A 21,728-nucleotide genomic window follows, 5' to 3' on the forward strand; every position below is an offset into this window, starting at 1 on the left:
CAAATACAAATTTAGCGTTCATTTTGAAATGGCTAGAATATAAGAGCAAAGATGTGATGCTGAGGCTTTTTTAAGGCATTGGTCAGACCTCACTCGGAGTATTGTGAGTAGTATTGAACTCCTTGTCTCGGAAAAGATGTACAGGCATTGGAGAGGATCCGGGGGAGTTTCTTGATAATGATATTGGGAATGACATAGCTAACTTATGAGGAGTATTTGATGGCTCTGGGCCTGTACTCGCTGGAGTTCTCATTGCAGCCTATTGAATATTGGAAGGTCTGGATAAAGTGGATGTGGAGAGGATGCTTCCTACAGCGGGGAAGGCTAAGATCAGAGGGTGCAGCCTCAGAATAGAGAGACATCCATTTAGAACAGAGGTGAGAAGGAATTTTTTTTTTTTAGCCAGATGGTGATGAACCTCTGGAATTCAATGCCACGGATAGCTGTGGGGGCCAAGTCATTGAGTATGTTTATATGTCCTTGGTTAGTCAGGGCATCAAAAGTTACGGAGAGACAACAGGAGAATGGGGTTGAGATGGATAATACATCAGCCATGATGGAATTGCAAAGGAGAGTCAATGGGCTGAGTGGCCTAATTCTGCTCCTACGTTTTATGGTCCCATACCACATGAACATTGCACCTTCCTCATACTTTATCATTTTTAAACATTTTCTAAATTTGTAAATTTAGAAAAGCATTTTCCAAATTTTCCATTGATGTAAGTCTTAATCAGTTAGGGCCCAATAACCCATGAAATCCTAATATTCTCTATAATGCACGCAGTCTTGAACATCTATTCAGATGAACTCACAATTTATAGATAAGGAGAGTTTATCACACTATCATTTTGTCACACACTAGGACCGCTCAAGCCAGTTGGCTGCAACAAAAAGAAATTCCACTTGAGCTTGGATCATTAGGAGGAAAGCACAAATTAGAAGATGTTTTTGTCATAATGGTTGAACTGGCAGTAAGACTAATTTGTGCAGCACACATGTACTCTATCCATTAAGAACAATGATGTAACTCTGGGAGCAAGTCACATGTTTGTCCACCTGATTGAGAAATGTAGCATATTTGAGTGTTAAAGAGATCAAAAGGAACCAAATTAACCCCAGTGAACATTATTGGTTTACCCAATAATTATTCCAGGGTTATTATTTTGTGAAGCAATACTCACCAATGTGCTTCTCTGGGCCTGAGAGAATTTGGTTGCTACAAAATACTGGACTGGGGCCAACAATGCAATTACTGTTGCTCCAATTAAGGCACTAATTCCAAGGAGGTAATAGAGAAGAAACACACCTACAATGATCTGTTAACAGAAAAAAAACAAAATTTACACAGAAGTCACAATAATTCTTCATTGCAACAACAGGATAGAAAAAATCTGCTGTTATATCAACTTTCATGTAAAAATAACTTCATTTTAATCAAAATAACAATGGATTACTATAATAATTTCAAGTAAAAAACAAGCCTGTTCATCTTGCACCCGTCATTACCACTTCCAACAACATTATTGTTAATGAAGTTGAAGGGGAGGTGACAATGATTTCATTACAAGAATGGAATCCCAAGTTAACTGAACTAAATTTGGAAGCTTAAGTAAATCTAACATGGAGTACAATGGAGATTATTTATAAATCAGAAGGAGCTGCATTCCTGTTCGCACATGTTTGATGCTATTTAGAGACCAGTCCATATTTGACGGTTGATGGTGTAATCTGAAATGTTAATTGACAACGGAATGGAAGGTGTCTCAGCTGAAATGTGAGGAATGGGGATAAAGAAATTCAGAGCTTTTTAACAAAGATGTGAAACCATACGTGGTGGGTGAAAGACTTTCAGACTAGTGTTTTATAGCTTTTGTCCTCATATTCATCCTAGTTTTCTTTCACAGAAGATTTAAAAAATTTATCTACAGAGTATAGTCATCCCTGGTAAGGCCAACTTTTATTGCCCATTCCTAACTCACCAAGGAAAGGAGTTGATGAAGCCTTTCGTGTAATGTTTCAGGCAATTTGATGAAGGTATTCCCATAGTGCTGCGGACATTGAATCCCAGGATTCCAATGCTCTGATTTGAAGAAATAGGCAAGCCATGATAACATGAGGCTTGGAGGCAAACAAGTGATGATACACACTGTACATTTCACTGCTGCTCTTGTAGTCTAGCTGGTGGAGTTGTGAGAGGTGCTGCTAAAGATTTGGCAAGTTGCCCCAATGCATTTTGTACATGGTAAATACAATAACTATACTGTAGTGGTGACGGAGGGAGTGAACTAGACTGTGGAATTCTGAAATATGCTGCTTTATCATGTTACTGAATAGCATTGCAATATATTCCATCAAATCATGCATTGGAAGTAATGGAAACATTTAAGTAATGAAGAGGTGCGCATTATCCAGGCCCCAATTTATTTCTCTTTCTGATTCATTCATGGACATTGCTGGCATCCCTAAATGCCCGGAATTGAGAAGACAGACAAGAATCAACTGCAGTGGTGGATGTAAACTCACACATAGGCTAGCTTGGGTCAGTATTGCATACTTCCTTTCCTTGAATGATGTTTGTGAACCAGATGGATTTTTATGACCGCCAGTTAATGTTGTCGTGGTGACTCATTCCCATAGTCATTGAAATCAGGCTCAGACTGAGTTGTATTTTAGATCTGTAGAGATGGTTTTGGGAGAAGAGTGAGTGGGGAGTTATAGGTCAAGTTAAGGTTTACGAACAGAGAAGTGGGGCAATTAGAGGTCAGGCCAGAGTCTAGGCCTCTCCTCTGTGCTCGAAGGCCAAGGATCCCTGTGGACTAACGTTGGATCGCAAGTGCTGTGAATTGTCAGCAAGGATGAGGGCTGATGATCCCCTCCAGGTCAGTGAGCAACCCCCCCCCCCACCCCACCCCAAGGTACATGGCCCCTGTGATTGAAGGTCTGTATGGGCAGGTGGCAAAAGCTGGTGACTCACTAGTTCAGTAAATCCTTAGTTCAGGGTTCCGTCATCAGTGAATCCTGGGGTCAATACTGAAGATCAAAGCCCTAAGGTTGAAGACCAAAGTCAATGAATTTGGAAGTTTGATGTTCAATGGCTGAAGCCCGAGGTCTGCAAGTTCATGAGTCCACTGGAGGCTGGAGGCCCAGAGGTGGTTAGTCCAGGGTTTGGAGGCCGGTTTGTGTGTTTGAGTGGGTGGTAAGGGCAGAAAAGTACCTGTCCTGCTCTGTTGTTCTGCTGAACACTGTGGACATGCTGTGTTGGTGCTAGACGGCGTGGCAACATGAATCTGAATCTGAATCTGATTCTTAAGTTTCTGGCCAGTTAGTAGTGACTTTGCCTTCCCCTTTTCACTACCTTCAATGACACTGGGGATTCAATGTCAATGAACAATGAGTGAGTAGTGAGATCCTCTGATGTTGCAGACTGCCAGTTTCATCTGGCATATGTGATGTAACTTATTTCTCAGTTATTAACCCAAGTCCAAATGATGTTTATAAATCCTGACAATTTTGTTAGTTAAGAATTATGCATTGCAATTATCAGTAAAGCATCTTACTCCATGATGGAAGAGAAGTCATTTGTGCGACTCCTGCAGCAATGACTTGGGGCTGAGATGAATGACCTGCACCAACACAAGTTATTTCTGTTTATTGCTATGGTTGCAGGAAGGCACAAAATTCAATCCTGCTGACTTTAATTACACATGGATTCCCTGATTCCAACACTGGCTCTCAATTGCTTCTGGAACCTGGACCTTTTCGACAGGATTGGATCAAGGTTGTGACAAAGCCTGGGGACAAGTGATTCTGCTGGAGTTCAACTGGGAATCAATCTTTAGGCAACTGAGAAGTGTGACTTTACAGCACTCTCAACTGCACCCACCATCACTATGCTGATGAGTAAGAATGGTAGAGAAGGAATTATAATGGACGGAATTGGAGTTGGGTTGGATTTGCCTGAGAAATTCAGCTATGTTAGTTAGAGGCACTGATAAATTGCTAAGTAGACAATTTGGCTGGAATTTTAAGCAGGGCTGATATGAGATTCTAGTCTTCAGCACTATATCCAGAAGTTTTTGAAATCATTAATTTTCTCATAAATTCAGCAGGATTTTAATATAATGTGGTTTTAATCAAAATGGCTGATGACCTACATCTGTGATGGTGGGGTATCAGGAGAAGTGAGCTGGATTTTTCACCTGACATTTCTTGTTGAAGATGTTTAAGAATGTTTTTGTTTGGCACTTGCAATTACATGCCAATATTGAGGACAGAGATGCTGTTGAAGCCTCTTCTATCAGGTTCTTAATTTCCATCAATACCCATGATGGGACATGACAGGATATCAGATCTGATTTGTCAGTTAAGGAACTGCTTAACTCTAAAATGTCCCGACAACAGTTTATCATATATGCAGTGTGACATTATTAATTCAGCAGCTCAGTATAAGATGTATTGTGTGCGTTCTTCTTGCTTGTCAATAAATTTGATTTAGACATAGAACGCATTTACAACGGAAGATCACTCACAGATACCCAGTTTGAGCTGCCTGATCTGTATCTGTGCCTTTACGTACCCAGGAAAAAGGAGGGGCAAGGCAAAAGGCTAAAATCCTGAGTGAGAGAAGCGTCTTTGACTTCACAATGATTCACTTCACACAGAAGCTCTCCACCAAGTTCTTTCTGTGCCCTTGTGTGAACCTCACTGCTTAATGCAAATAATTTTCAGCATGAAAGAGTGGGGATTCACCAGCAAACGGAGACAGGGATCACCAAAAGGTTTTCTTGATCTATTACCATTTGATTCAAAGTAATGGGACATCGAGCGTATGCAAATAGCTGCCACTGCTTCAAGACTGCATACCACTGTCACTATTCTATCACAATGGAATAGAAAATAGGCAGGATGGAAGACGAAATTGTGACAAACTATGATAGGAATATCAGACTGTTTAAATCAGACTTTTGCTTGACCTACCTGCAAGATTGTTCTTCCCATTTTAGCATGCCCCCAGCTGTTAGTGAGGAGGATTTCTGTACCTGCTGGGTCAGACACTGGCATCAACCAAGAATGGCTTGGTTTACACCATGGACAGAACGTTTCCTTTCTTTCTCCAGTTCTTAAAGAGTGCAACATATTGTTGAAGTAAGTAGAGAGACAAACTGGATTTACATTCAATTCCAGAGTTAAGCTTGCTTATTGAATTACTGAGGTACAGTGACACAGCATGGAAAGAGGTCGTTCATGCATTGTGTCAGGATTAGAGGAGAGATGTCAAACTTTACCTGGCTTATGCTGGTCTCTAATATGTAGCCAAGTACAATTCATCTGTTGGCCTCAAGAAAGTATTATCAAGCATTCTGTGTGAGATATCTAGTGAATATTATTAATAACCAGCCTGGAGATGAATGTGACATGACCTTCATGCTTGACAATGTTCACAGATTAAGTTCAAGATAAAGAACGGCTCATTTGCTGATTTACAGGAATGTTTCTAGTTATTGACAAAATGCATATCAATAAAATAACAATCTGCAAGCAGCTCAAAATGATTTGGACATTTGATGTGCATGAAGCACAAATATATTAAATGTAATAGTTTTTATTTCTGTGTAACACTGAAGAGCTACCATAGAAAGTGGTCAATAATAGTTTAGCTGCCTTTCGTACAACAAGCTTAATACTGAATAGCCTCACTTGTGGAGCATGTAATGAATAACATACCCTCCACTGTCTGGTTTCACCACTGTTGAAAGTTAAAATCCACTCTCAGATTGCAAATGTGAAAACAAGATAAAGTTTCACAGCAGCTGCTTGCTACTGGAATGCCAATTAACTGGAATCTGCTGATGCTAAGTTGAGTGGAGACACTATATTATTGGAACGTGATCTTCATCAGCTGTCCTAAGCTTGATGATTGTTCAACAACCAGGAAAAATATAGCTCTGCTTAGCTTTCCCGACACTGTTTCCTATAAATGGGCACCAGAATATTCATTTTTCCATTTCTCATAATGATATTGGAGAGTCTCTTTTACACAAGTAAAAATAATTTGTTAGTCTTTAAACTACACATCTAATTGCTTTTATAATGCTCAGAAATGGAAGTCTTCACATATGCAGTCAGTGGTTATTTTTATCAATCGTTCACAACTGAGGCTCTGGAGGACTCAAATTAACAATAGCCATAGTTAGTCTCATGGAACAGAAAGGATATGTTGGTAATTACACAGTTTAAATAAGCATAAATAAAGTCTCATATCTTAAAAGTAGTAGTGTGATCACTTGAGACTAGTAAGAAATTCTCCTCAGGGGTTGTCCATTGGTGGGTCCCCAGGTGGCTGTAGAGGCTGCTCTGGGATCAATATACGTATTCTGCTGCAGTGTGGACACAAGTAAGAGGGAGCTGTGATTAGTGGTTGGGTATTTTGGTTGTTCATCCTCTTGTAGCAAGCGCTTATTCTCTGTGGCATAGTGGAGGTCGCTCTCGTGTAGTGCAGCTCCCTCTTCAACAGATTTCCTCCAGGTGCATCTATTGAGTGTGGTGTCTTCCCAGTTTTTAGATGTAGCACTGAATTTCTTCAGGATGATTTTGATGTTATTTTTGAAGCATTTCCTTTGCCCATCAGGAGCACGCTGTCCTTCCTTCAACTGGGAATAAAGGATCTGAGTTAGGCATCCAAATGACATCAGAGTTGCGGTTGTTTTATCACGTGGGAATACTGTTAATGTTGGTCTCCTCCAGTACGCTCGTGTTAGTGCGCCTGTCCTTTTAGCTGATCCTCAAAGTCTTTTGTAAGGTACCTTGGTGGTATTCTACCATGGCTTTCAGGTGTCTACTGTCGGTGGTCCACAACTCAACTCCATACAAAAATATAGGAAGGACAAACTGCTCTGTAGACCAGAAGTTTTGTTTGGATCTGTAGGTTGCAGTCTTCAAAGACTCTTATCTTTAATCTTGCATAGGCTTCATTAGTACTAATCAGGCGGTGTTTGATCTCTGAGTCACTGCCTGCTTTTGAGGAGAGAATGCTGCGAAGGTAGGGAAAGTGAACAACGTTTTCAAGGGCGATATCATCAACTTTTGTGGAGACTGGATGGTAGCTGATATAGGAACTGTGTCTTTTTTACATTCAAAACAAGACCTAGGACTCTATATACCTTGGCAAAGGCATTCAGGATACAATGGTGGTCTTCAGAGTGCGCTACAATGGCCTTGTCCTCTGCATACTGAAGCTCCACGATAGCGGTGGTGCTGACCTAGTTCTTGGCCTTGAGGTTAAAAAATTCTACACACAGTTATGATCCCCTCTGGCAGTTTTTGACCACTGAGGTGACAGCAATTAATTTGGCAAATTGGGTGGGTGCAATGATGCAGACCTGTTTGACTCCTGACTTGACAGTGAAGAGTTCTGATTCAGCGCCACTATTGCTGAGTACTTAACAGTTGCCAAAATGGACAGGCATTGAACTGGTAGCATTCACTGAATATTCTTGTGAAGCATAAAGTGTCAGATTTTGTTTTGCTGACAAAATACATCATTAATTTATTTAACTTACTGATGAGAAAACAGGAGATGTGAGAATTTACAAAAACCCAAACATCCAACGTAAAAGTTCCAGGAAGTTTGGCATGTACATTTTGCCAGTGTTCAATTTGAATTTGATTCTTCTGGAAGTATGATTCTACTAATATCATTTAAAGGTTTTCTTATTTTCCTTGAGGAAGAAGGAGTCAGGAAAACCCCATAAATCAGTTATCCCATTGGTCATTAATCCTTTGGTTTGGCACCTAGCCACTTGGATGCTAACTTCCACTCCCATTAACACACAGGGGCCCTGGTTTCCATGCTCTCAGCAACACACCAGTCCTATAACAGGGCAAAGTGATCATGGTTTCCTTAAGTGGAGATCTTGCCTGGCAAATCTGTTAGAACTCTTTGAGGAAGTAGCAAGTGTGAATGGACAAAGGAGAGTTGTTCACTAGGATTTTCAGAAGACCTTTGAAAATGTGCCACATGAGGCTGTTAAACAAGATAAATACCCATGGTATTGAATACCCATTGTTAGAATGGCTGACTGGCAAAAGGCAAAGAGTGGGAAGAAAGGGGCGCCTTTTGTGGTTGTCTGCCAGTGAACAGTGATGTTTCTCAGGGTGAGTGTTTGGTCAGTTGCTTTTCACAATATATGTTATTGATCTGGATGATAGAATTAGTGGTTTTTTAGTCAAATTTTTGGATGCTACTAAGATCAAAGGAGGGACAGTTGGTGTTGAAGAAGCAGTGAGTCTGCGTAAGGAATTGGACAGGTTGGAAGAATGGGCAAAGAAGTGGAGAATGGAATATAGCTTAGATAGTGTATGATCATGAACTTTGGCACAAAAAATAAAGATGCAGACTATTTTCTAAACAAGACATAGGAGCAGAATTAGGCCATTGGCCTATTGAATTTGCTGCACCGTTCCATCATGGCTGATTTATTATCCCTCTCAATCTTATTCTTTCAATAACCTATCCCTCAACGTCAGCAAGACGAAAGAATTGGTTGTTGACTTCAGAAGGAGTAGTGGACTGCACGACCCAATTTACATCGGTGGTGCGCAAGTGGAACAGGTCAAAAGCTTTAAGTTCCTCGGGGTCAATATCACAAATGACCTGACTTGGTCCAACCAAGCAGAGTCCACTGCCAAGAAGGCCCACCAGCGCCTTTACTTCTTGAGAAAACTAAAGAAATTTGGCCTGTCCCCTAAAACTCCCTCTAATTTTTATAGATGCACCGTAGAAAGCATTCTTCTAGGGTGCATCACAACCTGGTATGGAAGTTGTCCTGTCCAAGACCGAAGGAAGCTGCAGAAGATCGTGAACACGGCGCAGCACATCACACCACACAAACCAATCTTCTGTCCTTGGACTCACTTTACACCGCACGCTGACAGAGCAGTGCTGCCAGGATAATTAAGGACACGACCCACCCAGCCAACACACTTTCTGTCCCTCATCCCTCCAGGAGAAGGCTCAGGAGCTTGAAGACTCGTATGGTCAGATTTGGGAACAGCTTCTTTCCAACTGTGATAAGATTGCTGAACAGATCCTGACCCGGATCTGGACCGTACCCTCCAAATATCCAGACCTGCCTCGGTGTTTTTGCACTACCTTACTTTCCATTTTTCTATCTTCTATTTATGATTTATAATTTAAATTTTTAATATTTACTCTCGATTTGTAATCCAGGGAGCAGGAAGCGCAGAATCAAATATCGCTGTGATGATTGTAAGTTCTGGTATCAATTGTTTGGCGACAATAAAGTATAAAAGTATAAAGTATTCTCCTGCCCTCTCCCCATAACCTGTGACACCCTGACTAATCAAGAACCTATCAGCCTCTGCATTAAATATACTCAATGACTTAGCCTCCACAGCCATCAGTTGTAATGAATTCTATAGATTCACTACCCTCTGGCTAAAGAAAGTCCTCCTCATCTCTGCTCTAAAGGGACATCCCTCTATTCTGATACTCTACCCTCTGGTCCTGGACTCACCCACAATAGGAAATATCCTCCCCATATCCACTCTATCCGGACCTTTCAATATTCAATAGGTTTCAATGAGATTCCCCACCCCCATTCTTCTAAACTCCAGGAGGTACATGCATAGAGCTATCAAACACTCCTCATATGTTAACCCCTTCATTCACAGAATCATTCTCGGGAACGTCCTCTGCACTCTCACCAATGCCAGCACATCTTTTCTTAGATAAGGGACACAAAACTGCTCACAATACTCCAAGTGTGGTCTGACTAATGCCTTATAAAGCTTCAGTATTACATCCTTGCTCTTATATTTCAGTCCTCTCAAAATGAATGTTAACATTGCATTTGCCTTCCTTACCACTGACTCAACCTGCTAGTTAACCTTTAGGCAATCCTGCATAGGGACTCCCAAGTTCCTTTGTACCTCTGATTTTGAATTTTCTCCCCATTTAGAAACTAGTCTATGCCTTCATTCCTTCTACCAAAGTGCATGACCATACACCTCCCTACACCATATTCAATCTGGCACTTCTTTGCCCATTCTCCCAATCTGTCTGTCCTTCTGCAAACTCCCTGCTTCGTCAACACTGCCTGCCACTCCACCTATCTTTGTATCATCCGCAGAACTGGCCACAAAGCCATCAATTCCATAATTCAAATTATTGACATATAAGGTGAAAAAAATGGTCCCAACACTGTCCATTGCAGAACAACACTAGTCATCAGCAGCCAACTAGAAAAGACCCATTCCCATTCTCCGCCTCCTTGCAGTCAACCAATTTTCTATCTATGCTAGTATTTTTACCTGTAATACCATGGGATCTTACCTTATTAAGCAGCCTCATATTCAGAACCTTGTCAAAGGCCTTCTGAAAATCCAAATAAAACAACATCCACTGACTCTCCTTTATCTATCCTGCTAGGTACATCCTCAATGAATTCCCTTTATTCCACTGTAATACTGGTACATCTGACTTAATCGAACTGCATGGTGAATTCTATCACATGACTATCACTGCCTGAAATAGGGGGAGATTTCTGAAATTGCCAGTGGACTTGGGAATCCTAGTACAGGATCCCTAAATATCAACTTACAGGTTGAGTTGGACAAATGCAATGTTAGCATTCATTTTGAGAGTATTAGAATATAAAAGGAAGGATATAATGCTGAGGCTTTTTAAGGCATTGCTCAGAACACACGGAGTACTGCAAGCAGTTTTGTGCCCAATATAAAAGGAGAGGATACGCTGGTATTAAAGAAGGCCCAGAGGAGGTTTACAAGAGCGATCTGGGGATGAAAGAGTTAATGCATGTGGAGTGTTTGAAGGCTTGGCTTGTAATCACTGTTTAGAAGAACAAGGAGCTTCTCATTGAAACCTACTGAATATTCAAATTCCTAGATAAATGCACATGGAGAGGATAATAAACACAAAATAATCTGCAGATGCTGGGGTCAAAGCAACACTCACAACACGCTGGAGGAAATCAGCAGGTCGGGCAGCATCCGTGGAAACAATCAGTCGACGTTTCGGGCCGGAACCCTGACGGAACCCTTTGTCAGGGTTCCGGCCCAAAACATTGACTGATTGTTTTCACGGATGCTGCCCGACCTGCTGAGTTCCTCTAGCGTGTTGTGAGTGTTGACATGGAAAGGATGATTCCAGTAGTGGGAGAGCCTAGGACCAGAGGGCACAGCCTCAGAATAAAAAAGACATCCCTTTAGAACAGAGATGGGGAAGAATTTCTTGAGCCATGGGTGGTGAAACTGTGGAATTCATTGCCAGAAAGCTGTAGAGGCCAACTCATTGTGTATATGTCCCCTTTTCATTGTTACCATCAGGAAGCAGATACAGAAGCCTGAAGGCACACACTCAGTGATTTGGGAACAGCTTCTTCCCCTCTGCCATCTGATTCCTAAATGGATGTTGAACCCATGAACACTACCTCACTTTATATTATTTCTGTTTTTGCAATGTTATTTTGGTGCTGTGGGGATTTGGACCTAAGAACCCAATTTGGTTCGGAATGCTGTTGTTGTTGCTCGCTTCTATTGTTTGTATGATTCATTTTGTGTTTTGTTCTCTCTTTCTCTCTGGGCACTGGGGAGGTTGGTCTTTTTCTAAATTGGGTTCTTTCGGGTTCCTAGCTTTGTGACTGTCTGTAAGCAAACAAATTTATACATTCTTAGATAATAAATGCACTTTGAAACTTTGAATTTAACTATTTAATATAAGTATATACTTGCCGTAATTCATTTTTTAATACTTATCATGTATTGCATTGTAATGCTGCAAATAAGTTTACAAATTTCATGGCATATGCCGGTGATATTAAACCTGATTCAGATTCTGATATTTAAATGGAGGTTGATAGGTTCTTGATTAGTAAAGGTGTCAAAGGTCATAGAGAGACAGCAGGAGAATGGGGTTGAGAGGGAATAATAAAGAAACAACTATCGAATGGTGGAACAGACTCGGTGAGCTGAAAGGCCTGATTCTGCTCCTACATCTTATGGTTTTACGGCCCATTTGAACTCCCATTTACACACTTCAGCCCTGGTTCTGACTCTTGCTTTAAACTCAAAGAATCACAGAGCAAAACAACATGGCTACAGTTCATGTCATCCATGTTGTCCAACCAGCTAGACCCATATCCTTCCAGGTCCCTCCCCTCCATGTACCCATCCAAGTGCTTTCTGAATTAAATGTAGTTGTACCTGCCTCAACCACTTCCTCTGCCAGCTTGTCCTATATGATCACCATCCTCTGCATGTAAAGTTGACCCTCCGGTCACTTTTAACTACTCCCCCTCTCACCCTACATCTATGCCCCTAGTTTTGAGCACCCCTACCCTGGGGAAAAGACTGTTATAATCCACCTCATCTATGCCTCTCATAACTTTAAACACTTCTATAAGGTCTTCTCTGGATCTCTTACATTCTAAGGAATAAAGACTGGGCCTAGCCAAACCAACTCCCCCCTCCCCCATAACTCAGCCCTCTGAATCTGGCAACATCCTCATAAATCTGTCCTGCACTCATTCCGGTTTAGCCACATTATTCCTATTACAGGATAACCAAAACACTAGTGACTTCACCAATGACTTATAAAACTGCAGTATAATGACCCTGAATGATGAAGGCCAACATGCTAAGTGCCTTTTTCACCACCCTGTCTACGTGTTCTACTGCTTTCAACATACTATGCACTTGGACTTCTCGGTTCTCCAGTTCTGTTACACTCCCTAGTGCCCTACCATTCATAGCTTAGCCTTAACTTTCCAAAATGCATCAGCTCACACTTGTCTGTACTGAAATGCATTTACAACTCCTTGGCCCACTTCCCAAACCAATCGAGATCCTCTGAATATTCTACGATAAGCTCCTTCATTATCAACAACTCCTCCTAATCTTGAGTCATCTGCAAACTTGCTGATCAAGTCATGTGAGTTCACTCTCAGATCATTTATATAAATAATTAATAATGGGTCCCAAAACCGACCCCTGTAGTACACCACTAGTTTCCACTTCAAGAAATTGCCTTCATCCACCACCCTCTGCTTTCTACTTCCTAGCCAATTCTAAACCCAGTTATCTAGCTTTCCATGGGACCTAATCTTCCAGATCAGCTTTCCATAAGGATCCTTTCAAATACCTTGCTAAAGTCCAAGCAGACAATATCCACTGCCCTATGTTTTTGGATATCTTCTCAAAGGACTCTAAAAGATTTGCCAAACATGATTTCTCACACACAAAGCTATTCTGGCTCCTCTTAACCAGACGCTTGCTATTCTGTGCTCAGAATTCGCCCCAGCAACTTCCCCACCATGAATATCAGGCTGACTGGCCTGTAGTTCCCACTTGTCCTTGTTACCCTTCTTGAACAATGGAATGATGCTAGGCTCCTTCCAGTCTTCGGGAACTTCACCAGTGAGTTATGATGAAGCAAATATCTCTGCAAGGGCCTTGGCAATTTCTTCTCTAGCCTCCCACAAAGTTTGGGGATCCACACGGTCAGGCCCTGGACACTTATCCAACTTAACACACTGTAAGGTAGCAATTACTTTTACCTTGGTAATAGGAATGTTCTCCAAAACATCTCTATTTGTTTTCCTTATCTACTGAGAGCCATGATTTTGTCCTCAGTAAACAGCAAAATATTTGTTTAAAACCTCACCCATTTCCTATGGCTTGAGATGTACGCACCCCTGATGAACTCTAAGGGGATCCACTTTCTCCACAACCTCTCCTTTACTGTTCATACATTTATAGAATCTCTTGGGATTTCCCTTAACCTACCCTGTCAGATCCATCTTATATCCTCTCTTTATCTTTCTGATTTCCTTCTTAAATGAATTCTTAATCCTTTTATAGTCATCAAGGTACTCATTTGTCCCTCGTCTCCAAAACCCAATGTAAGATTCCTTCTTTTTGTTAACCAGAGCTTCAATGTCTCTCAACAGACAGGGTTCACTAAACTTGTCAGGTTTACTCACAGGGGTCCCAGCTCCCACTCTATGGCTTTGGTTTCCTGCTCCTTTTAAACTAACTGGTACTTTGCTTGCTGTACTTCATTTAAATTTACCAGGTTTGTTGGGAAATTTATTATACTCCTGTTCATTATCTAAAAATATGAATTAAAAGTTTACTGGAGTATTAACAGAATAATAGCCATTAGTCAGATGATGCTAATATGACACCACCAAAGTCCTGGGCATGAGGGATTAATGGAGTTTTACTGCATATCCAACATGGATCAACGGTTAAGGGAAAATCTTTGTTCTCCATATGCATTTACGTGTATTAGGAATTTGCTGCGGTGTTGGCATGACAAAGAACAAAATTAACTCCATTCAACAATTTTAAAGAATAAAGAATTATATAAAAATAAACTTAGTTAAAACACTAGAACATCTGAACAAGATAAAAGGTAATCAGTGAGTAAGGCAGAGCTTTGCACTGAATTGCACCCTGTCAGGTGGTATGTGAGTATTAGATTTTCCCCAGTTACACGTACACCCTATAGCTACTGGTCTCCAACTGTTTGTGTACTGCAATCACAACCCACATAATGCAATCTGAATAATCTGAAAACCTCAAACACATCATACTTATCACTTTCAAGACAAGTCTCCCGTTAGGTTTTGGCAGCAGCATGAATTCCTAATTTGTTCATCATTCCTGGGCCTTTGAAAATTTCAAATTGGCTGTTAGCTAGGGCTACTATTGACTGTCACATGTTTCCTATCAAGTTGAGTGCAGCTCATGTCTCTGACACTTAGTCACTTCCAATCATATGACATCAGAAACTAAATACTGCCATGTCCTGTTTTCCACAATCAAATACATGTTCAAAAAGAGGTTAGAAATAATTCTTTGTAATCAGTTTTATACATGGATTAGAATAATCTTCATTTTAACTTTACCTTTCAAATGCAATGGAAAACCATGCCTTTTCAAATACATTATTTGCTTTGGAAACAGTGGGGCTAAATTTCCTGGTCCACTTTCTGCAGTGGGAGCAACAAACCCAATGTTTGCTGATGGAGGTCACCAGTCAGAGAATAAGCATATATATGTATGATTCAAATTAATAGAAGGGGAATGTGGGTTGGATAAAGGACAGAAATCAAATTATCACAGCACCTTTGCCTGCTTCACAAAATCACAGTGCAGAGTTTGCTCATAGGCCAGGTGCAGCCCATGTTCTTGGCTCTCACTGACCCGGATTATTCACAATTACTTAATGTCATCTCCAGTACACAAGTGTAAAGGAGAATAAAATAATTGTTACTCTAGAACCAATGAAGCACAAAAACAATCCACAATAAAACAAAGAATGCAATAATTAACATATGCAATAAATATAAATACAATAAGATAACTTATAAACATTGATTGATTGCAGGTCCATAAGTGTCATGAGGCACATGACTGTTTGTATACATACAGTGACTGACTGGAAATGATAATGTAGTGGTGGTGGGGGGTGTGGAGGGGTGGGTTCGTGAGTGAAGGTTTGATCAGCCTTACGGCTTGGGGAAACTTTGGAATGCTGGTCCTGGAATGGATGCTACTTGATGGGAGTGGGAGAAACAGTCCATGAGCAGGGTGGGTGGGATCCTTTATGATGTTACTGCATCTTTTATGGAAACTGTCCTTGATTGCAGGTTGGCTGGTGCTGGTGGTACAATGGGCAGTTTTGACTACCTGTTGTAGAGCCCTTTTGTCTGCCGCAGTGCAGTTTCTGTGTCACGCAGTGATGAAGCATGTTAGGATGCTCTCTACTGTGCATCTGTAGAATGATGTGAGTATAGATGTGCATAGTCCAGCTCTCTTGGGCCTCCTCAGAAAGTACAGGCATTGGTGAGATTTCCTGATTGTGTAGAATGTGTTCTGGGACCTTGTGTAGAATATATTGTGAAAGTGAGGCAGGAGAATAAGCCATTCCTTCCCACCCCTCAAGTATGCAATCAACAGGCCTATAAATATCATGTAAAATAAAGAAATATATGAATTACTTCCTTACTGTACTTTTAAAATCACGATCAGTATTAGTTTCTGCTAAGTCAGGGAGTTGTAAAGTCTTACTTTCTTTCTCTTAAAAACTATGAAATTACCACACAAACTAATTGCCAGAAACATTATGCAAAACAAAGCCTTTGATACAGATACAGCAAAAGCAACTCTACTCTATCAATTATTTTTGAAAGCTAGTTATAAGGATTGTACATTTTAGTCACATTGAGTATTAAAAATGCTGGAGAATAGAGTACAGTATCGCAGCATCACAGCAGGTTTGGAACCGTTTATACATTGCTTTTAAGTTTCGAGTAGCATCATCATATACATCAATAAAAATATTCTTTCCACATCTCACATACTTTCATAAGTTTAACTTTATGGCTATCATGGATAAATAATGAATGACAATTTGTCATTTTCACTACCAGTAAAGGAGCCATGTTAACACTTCCCTCTAAACTGTGCGACCATGCATTACAGTGCCTATAAAAAGTATTTCCTCCCACCCCCGGAAGATTTCATGTTTTAAAACATTGAATCACGATGGATTTAATTTGGCTTTTTAGACACTGTTCAACAGAAAAAGACTTTTCTTGTGTCAAAGTGAAAACGATCTCTACAAAGAGATCTAAATTAATTACAAATATAAAACACAAAATAATTGATGGCGAAAGTATTCACTCCCTTTTAATATGACACACCAAATCATCACTGATGTAGCCAATTGGTTTTAGAAGTCACATAATTCACTAAATAGAGATCTGTATTTGGAGACCTGTGTGCAGTCATGGCGTTGCAATTGATTGTAGTAAAAATACTCCTGTGTCTGGAAGGTCCAATAGCTGGTGAGTCAGTATCCTGCCAAAAACTACACCATAAAGACAAAAGCAGCTTCACGAAAAGGTTATTGAAAAGCACAAGTCAGGAGATGAATACAAGAAAATTTCCAAGTCACTGAATATCCCCTTAGAGTATAGTTAAGTCAATCATCAAGAAATGGAAAGACTATGACACAGATGTAAATCTGCCTGGAGCAGGATATAGATGACAGACAGTAAAGGCCCCAGCACTAATCCCTGTGGCACATCACTAGTCACAGGCCTCCAGTCAAAGGGGCAACCACTTTCTACCACTCTCTGGCTTCTCCCACAACACCAATGTCTAATCCAATTTACTACTTCTTCTCGATTGTCAAGCGCCTGAACCTTCTTGACCAACCTCCCAAACAGGACCTTTTCAAATGCCTTGCTAATGTCCATGTGGACAACATCGACTGCCCTGACTTCATCCACTTCACTGGGATGTAATATAAATGCAACAAAAGGGAGTAATATTGGTGAGTATTTACCTATTTCAGTTATAAATGATAATGAGTATTTCACTTGATTATCTTTGAGCTTTTAATTTTTGGGGTTATCCTCGAAGGTTTGTACCAAAAAAAATGTGTGATCTATGTGCATGCGTGAAACTCTGGCCTAAAAATTAAGACATTCAACGGTATTTGTTAATTCTAAGCTCCAGGAAAATAAAATGGTTTCTCTCCTGTTTGGTCTGCATTTAGAAACAATTCTTATTCTAAATGCACCACTGCAGTCACTCAATTAGCCAGATTCAGTTGTCAATATTTCTTGCATATCTGTCAGAATTTTCAAGTCAACTGACAATATTCCTCATTCAACATACCTTTTGGCGCAATGATAGGTAAATTAGAACATGTTGTTTCAAAGAGCTCCTCAAACACCCATGTTTTATTAATTGTTCTTCAGGCCTGAGATCCCACTCAGGTCATGGAACATAGGTCAGTTCTATTACTTATCTCCTCTGCTACCTCAACATTACTATCACATTAACAGCTGTCCACCCATTTCATCCCCTTCACGTCCAAACATCGCAAGCCCTGGGTCTTTGATTGGTCCAGTCACCACACTGTCTGCAAACCGTCCCTGGAGACTGATCTCATACATTTGCTCTGCTATTTTCATAAAACTTGGCCCTACTTGAACATCTCAGGCTCCACAGTGCACAAAAGAACATCCAACGATTGATTGCAATACCCAGTGTCTTGTACCCTAATGAAGCAGGCAGCAAAGGCTTCTTGACTGAAATAATAAATGGCACATCCTACCTATAATTTTATGAAGTGCAAAATAAATCCTAAGTAATTTTACTTCTAAATCTAAGCACTCTCAGTGGTGATTTAGTGCAGTGGAAATAAAGGCAATAGCTCTTTTGTTTGTAAATCACAGAGGCTATCTTCTTTTGCTTGAAGAAGTGTAATGCCATTGGGTACATTGATATCACAAAAACTATTAGTTTCCAGGAGTCTTCTTTGGGGATTAACACTGAAATAACTCCATTAAAAATGAAAACTTTTTTTATCAATTTAGAGTATAGTAACTTTATCATTACTAACTCTTGTACCTAATAAAGTGGCCACTGAGTGTATGCTGATTACGTTCCCAGGTTACTGGGCTCACAAGAGGATTTGGAAGATCGAGAGTTCCATGCCAACGACTGAGACGTGTAGAGATGGCCCACTGTAAAAAGGGGCAAGAAAAGACCCATTTTCTGTCATCATTTGGAACTACTGTACTTCCACAATTTATTTCTTCTTTAAATATTTTTGGACTGTTTGCAATACTGGCAAGCTAATTTTGATGACCATCCATGGAGGTGGCAGACCTTCTCCTGGAATAATGTAATGCTGACATTGTTTACTAACAGCTATGGAATTTCTGTATTTTAATCCAGCAATGAAGGATATATCTAGGTCAGAATATTTTATGACCAGAGGGAAACATGAAGGTGATCATACTTTGAATCATCTGTATATGACTGCCAAGAATTTAAATGCAAGAATGCAAGCATGTCAGAGGACAATTACTACGACAGGACCCAGACTGCATCAGATTACAATTCTGAAGCATTTTATAATTGATAAGAACCATGAGGGAAAAGTGCTCTATGCATACATGCACCACATACACTTTGCCCATTGGTTCCAGGCATAAGCAGCTTAACCAATCATCTCTAAACAAACTGCTGCTCAGCACATGTAAAATGTGGCAAAGCATTGTGGAACTCATTTCAGCAGGAGCGAAATGAATGTCCTTCCTGACCTCCGAACAACCTTCTTACTCATATCCTCCATATCAAATACCTTCAAAAATAAAATTTGACAATGCTGGAGCTATTCAACAGGTTCAGCGGCATCTTTAGACAGAGACACAGAATTAATGATTCAGGTTCTTGGGCTTCCTATAGTACTGGGAACTGAGAAAACAAGTATGTTTTAAGTTGGCAAAAAGGGGAAGAGTGTGAAAATAAAGGGAATGTATTGTATGTGATAGGGTGGAGAGTAGGGGATTACAGGTGAAACAAATGCTATTGATGCCATCTAAGTGAATTGATTTTATTTTTCTCATTACAGCCCATTCACTTCCCTCTATTTATATTTCCTCTGGAGCACTTTTGGTCAGTATTTTCTACTTACTAACCTAAAATATGATTTTCCATGAATAAACTAAAGAGGCTATGAAATGAATGCATTACAAACTTTGGTGAGGACATTCATAGCATTAATTTGAATGAATTACTTTTTGAAGTGCAGCAACTATTAAAAAGGCAATATGACAGCTGATTTGGATCTATTACATGAACCAAGTGGACAGTTAATCTGAAGACACAAGAGACTGCAGATGATGGAATCCTCTTTGAGCTAGTTAATCTACTCTTTTCCAATTCTCCAAAAGTATCTGAGAACTGATGCTGACTGCAACAATGTTGGAAAAGGGAACAGAATGCCACAGAAATCCATGGACATTTGTGGTGGCTTACTCTGACAGAAGTGAGTACAAATGATTTACCATTTTTTACAAAATCTAAGTCAACATGTGCTCAGTTACTGCCATATGCTAGAATTCACATTCTTCCTACCTAAAAGTGAAAGTTCCACTAATTAAAGACTTAATTGACTTATTTGTTCATGGGTGTTAACTGTCACTGGCAAGACCATAAGTTACTGTCCATCCCAACTGGCCACTGCAGAAGGCACCCATTTCACAATCAATCACATTAATGTGTCTGGTCACAAATAGAGCAGACCAGATAAGCATGGCAGATTTCCGGCATCATGTAGCCAGCACTAATTCCATCTAATATTTTGTTTTATTACAGTTTTATTTACTGATTTGAATTCAAATTTGTCATTTACAATAGCAAGATTTAAATCAAGACTGTTGACAGTCCAGACTTCTTGACACAATAATCCACTGATTTAATTATAATGACACTACAGCCAATGGAATACTATTCCAAAAGCTTAAACAATTTTTAAATGAGGAAATCTGAGGTGCTCTTGTAGTAGAGAATTTGTATACCTGGTCTGCAAGATAACTCAGCCACTCTTAATTGTAAAAATGTTAAAAATTATCAAAGTTGACTATTTGAAGAAGTTTGGTACATCTGTATTCTCTGCTGCATCAATCACCAACCATCTCTTTATCAAATGTTTATCGAAGAACTCTAATACAATCTGCCACTATTCCGAGTCCCCACCTCAGGCCCACTAACACTTTTAGACAGAGCAACACATACAAATTGCTGGAGGAACTCAGTAGGTCAGGCAGCATCTATGGAAATGAATAAACAGTTGACGTTTCATGTCGAACCCTCCTTCAGGACTGGAAAAGGAAGGGGGAAGATGACAGAATAAAAAGGTGAGGGGAATGGCAAGGAGCTATCTAGAAGGTGATAGGTGAAGTCCAGTGGGTGGGAAAGGTAAAGGGCTGGAGAAAAAGGAATCTGATAGCAGAGGAGAGTGGATCATGGGAGATAGGAAAGAAGGAAGGGACCCAGGGGGAAGTTATGGGTAGGTAAGAAAAGGTGAAAGGCCAGCCAGAGCTGGGAATAGAAGAAGATCGGAGGGGGAGGGAAATGTTTTATTACTGGAGGGCAAAATCAATATTCATACCATCGGATTGGAGGCAATCCAACCTGATGAGACCTAGTTTCATCAGTTTGATAGAATCTAGTTTCTGAGAGGTCACACAGGTATTACAGTATGGGCAGATTTAGAATGCATCAAATTCCAGTTTTTCAGTGGACCCTTGCTCGTGCTTTATTGGACGGTCTCTGGAAGATGTTTGAGACAAAATATTTGAACAAATAATTGGGGACATGCTGAAGTGATGCAGATTAGACTCACTTTCCAGCAGGTTTATTATCTGCTTAATACTCTAATACCCATCATTGAAGTTGAGGTGCCATAGGCTTAAGAAGTTCAGCATTAGTATCCCATAAAATTACCTGCACGGGCATAGCCCATAGATTGGGAGAGAGAAAGAAAAACCACATCAGCTGGTTTGTGTCAATGGCGACCAGATTGCAAATCTGTCCTACCGTCATCTCTCCCGTGGACATATTTGAAGTTGACAAACGAAGAATCTTATTGTAGATCTTTGCCTGAAATGAAAGAAGCTATTATTAGTAACCATGATGAAAATCTTTCATGCAAAATATTTATTTTTACCAAGAGTTTGAATAAGAATAAAATTGACACAATTTAAATGATAACTGTAAGGAATTTTAAATAATAAATCAAAGTAATGCACCCACAAAGCAAGTGAAACATTCCTCACTCAACAACCAGACCTACCTTGCACCGATCCTCTGATAAA

The 21,728-nt window shown here is 40.1% G+C and overlaps 1 protein-coding gene across 3 annotated transcripts in view; it reads right to left on the minus strand.

Annotated features, from left to right (window-relative positions):
• Positions 1–21,728, minus strand: part of abcc8 (ATP-binding cassette, sub-family C (CFTR/MRP), member 8) — a 181,210-nt gene that overhangs the window by 84,878 nt on the left and 74,604 nt on the right. For all 3 annotated transcript variants that reach the window (XM_063061994.1, XM_063061996.1, XM_063061995.1), the window contains 2 exons: positions 21,358–21,513; positions 1,182–1,316 (listed from right to left, as the gene is read on the minus strand). In XM_063061994.1, coding sequence (XP_062918064.1) covers positions 1,182–1,316; positions 21,358–21,513 — 291 coding nt within the window. The remainder of the gene's footprint in view (positions 1–1,181; positions 1,317–21,357; positions 21,514–21,728) is intronic.

This window comes from Mobula hypostoma, chromosome 11, assembly GCF_963921235.1.
Source record: "Mobula hypostoma chromosome 11, sMobHyp1.1, whole genome shotgun sequence".
Classification (NCBI taxonomy): Eukaryota; Metazoa; Chordata; class Chondrichthyes; order Myliobatiformes; family Myliobatidae; genus Mobula; species Mobula hypostoma.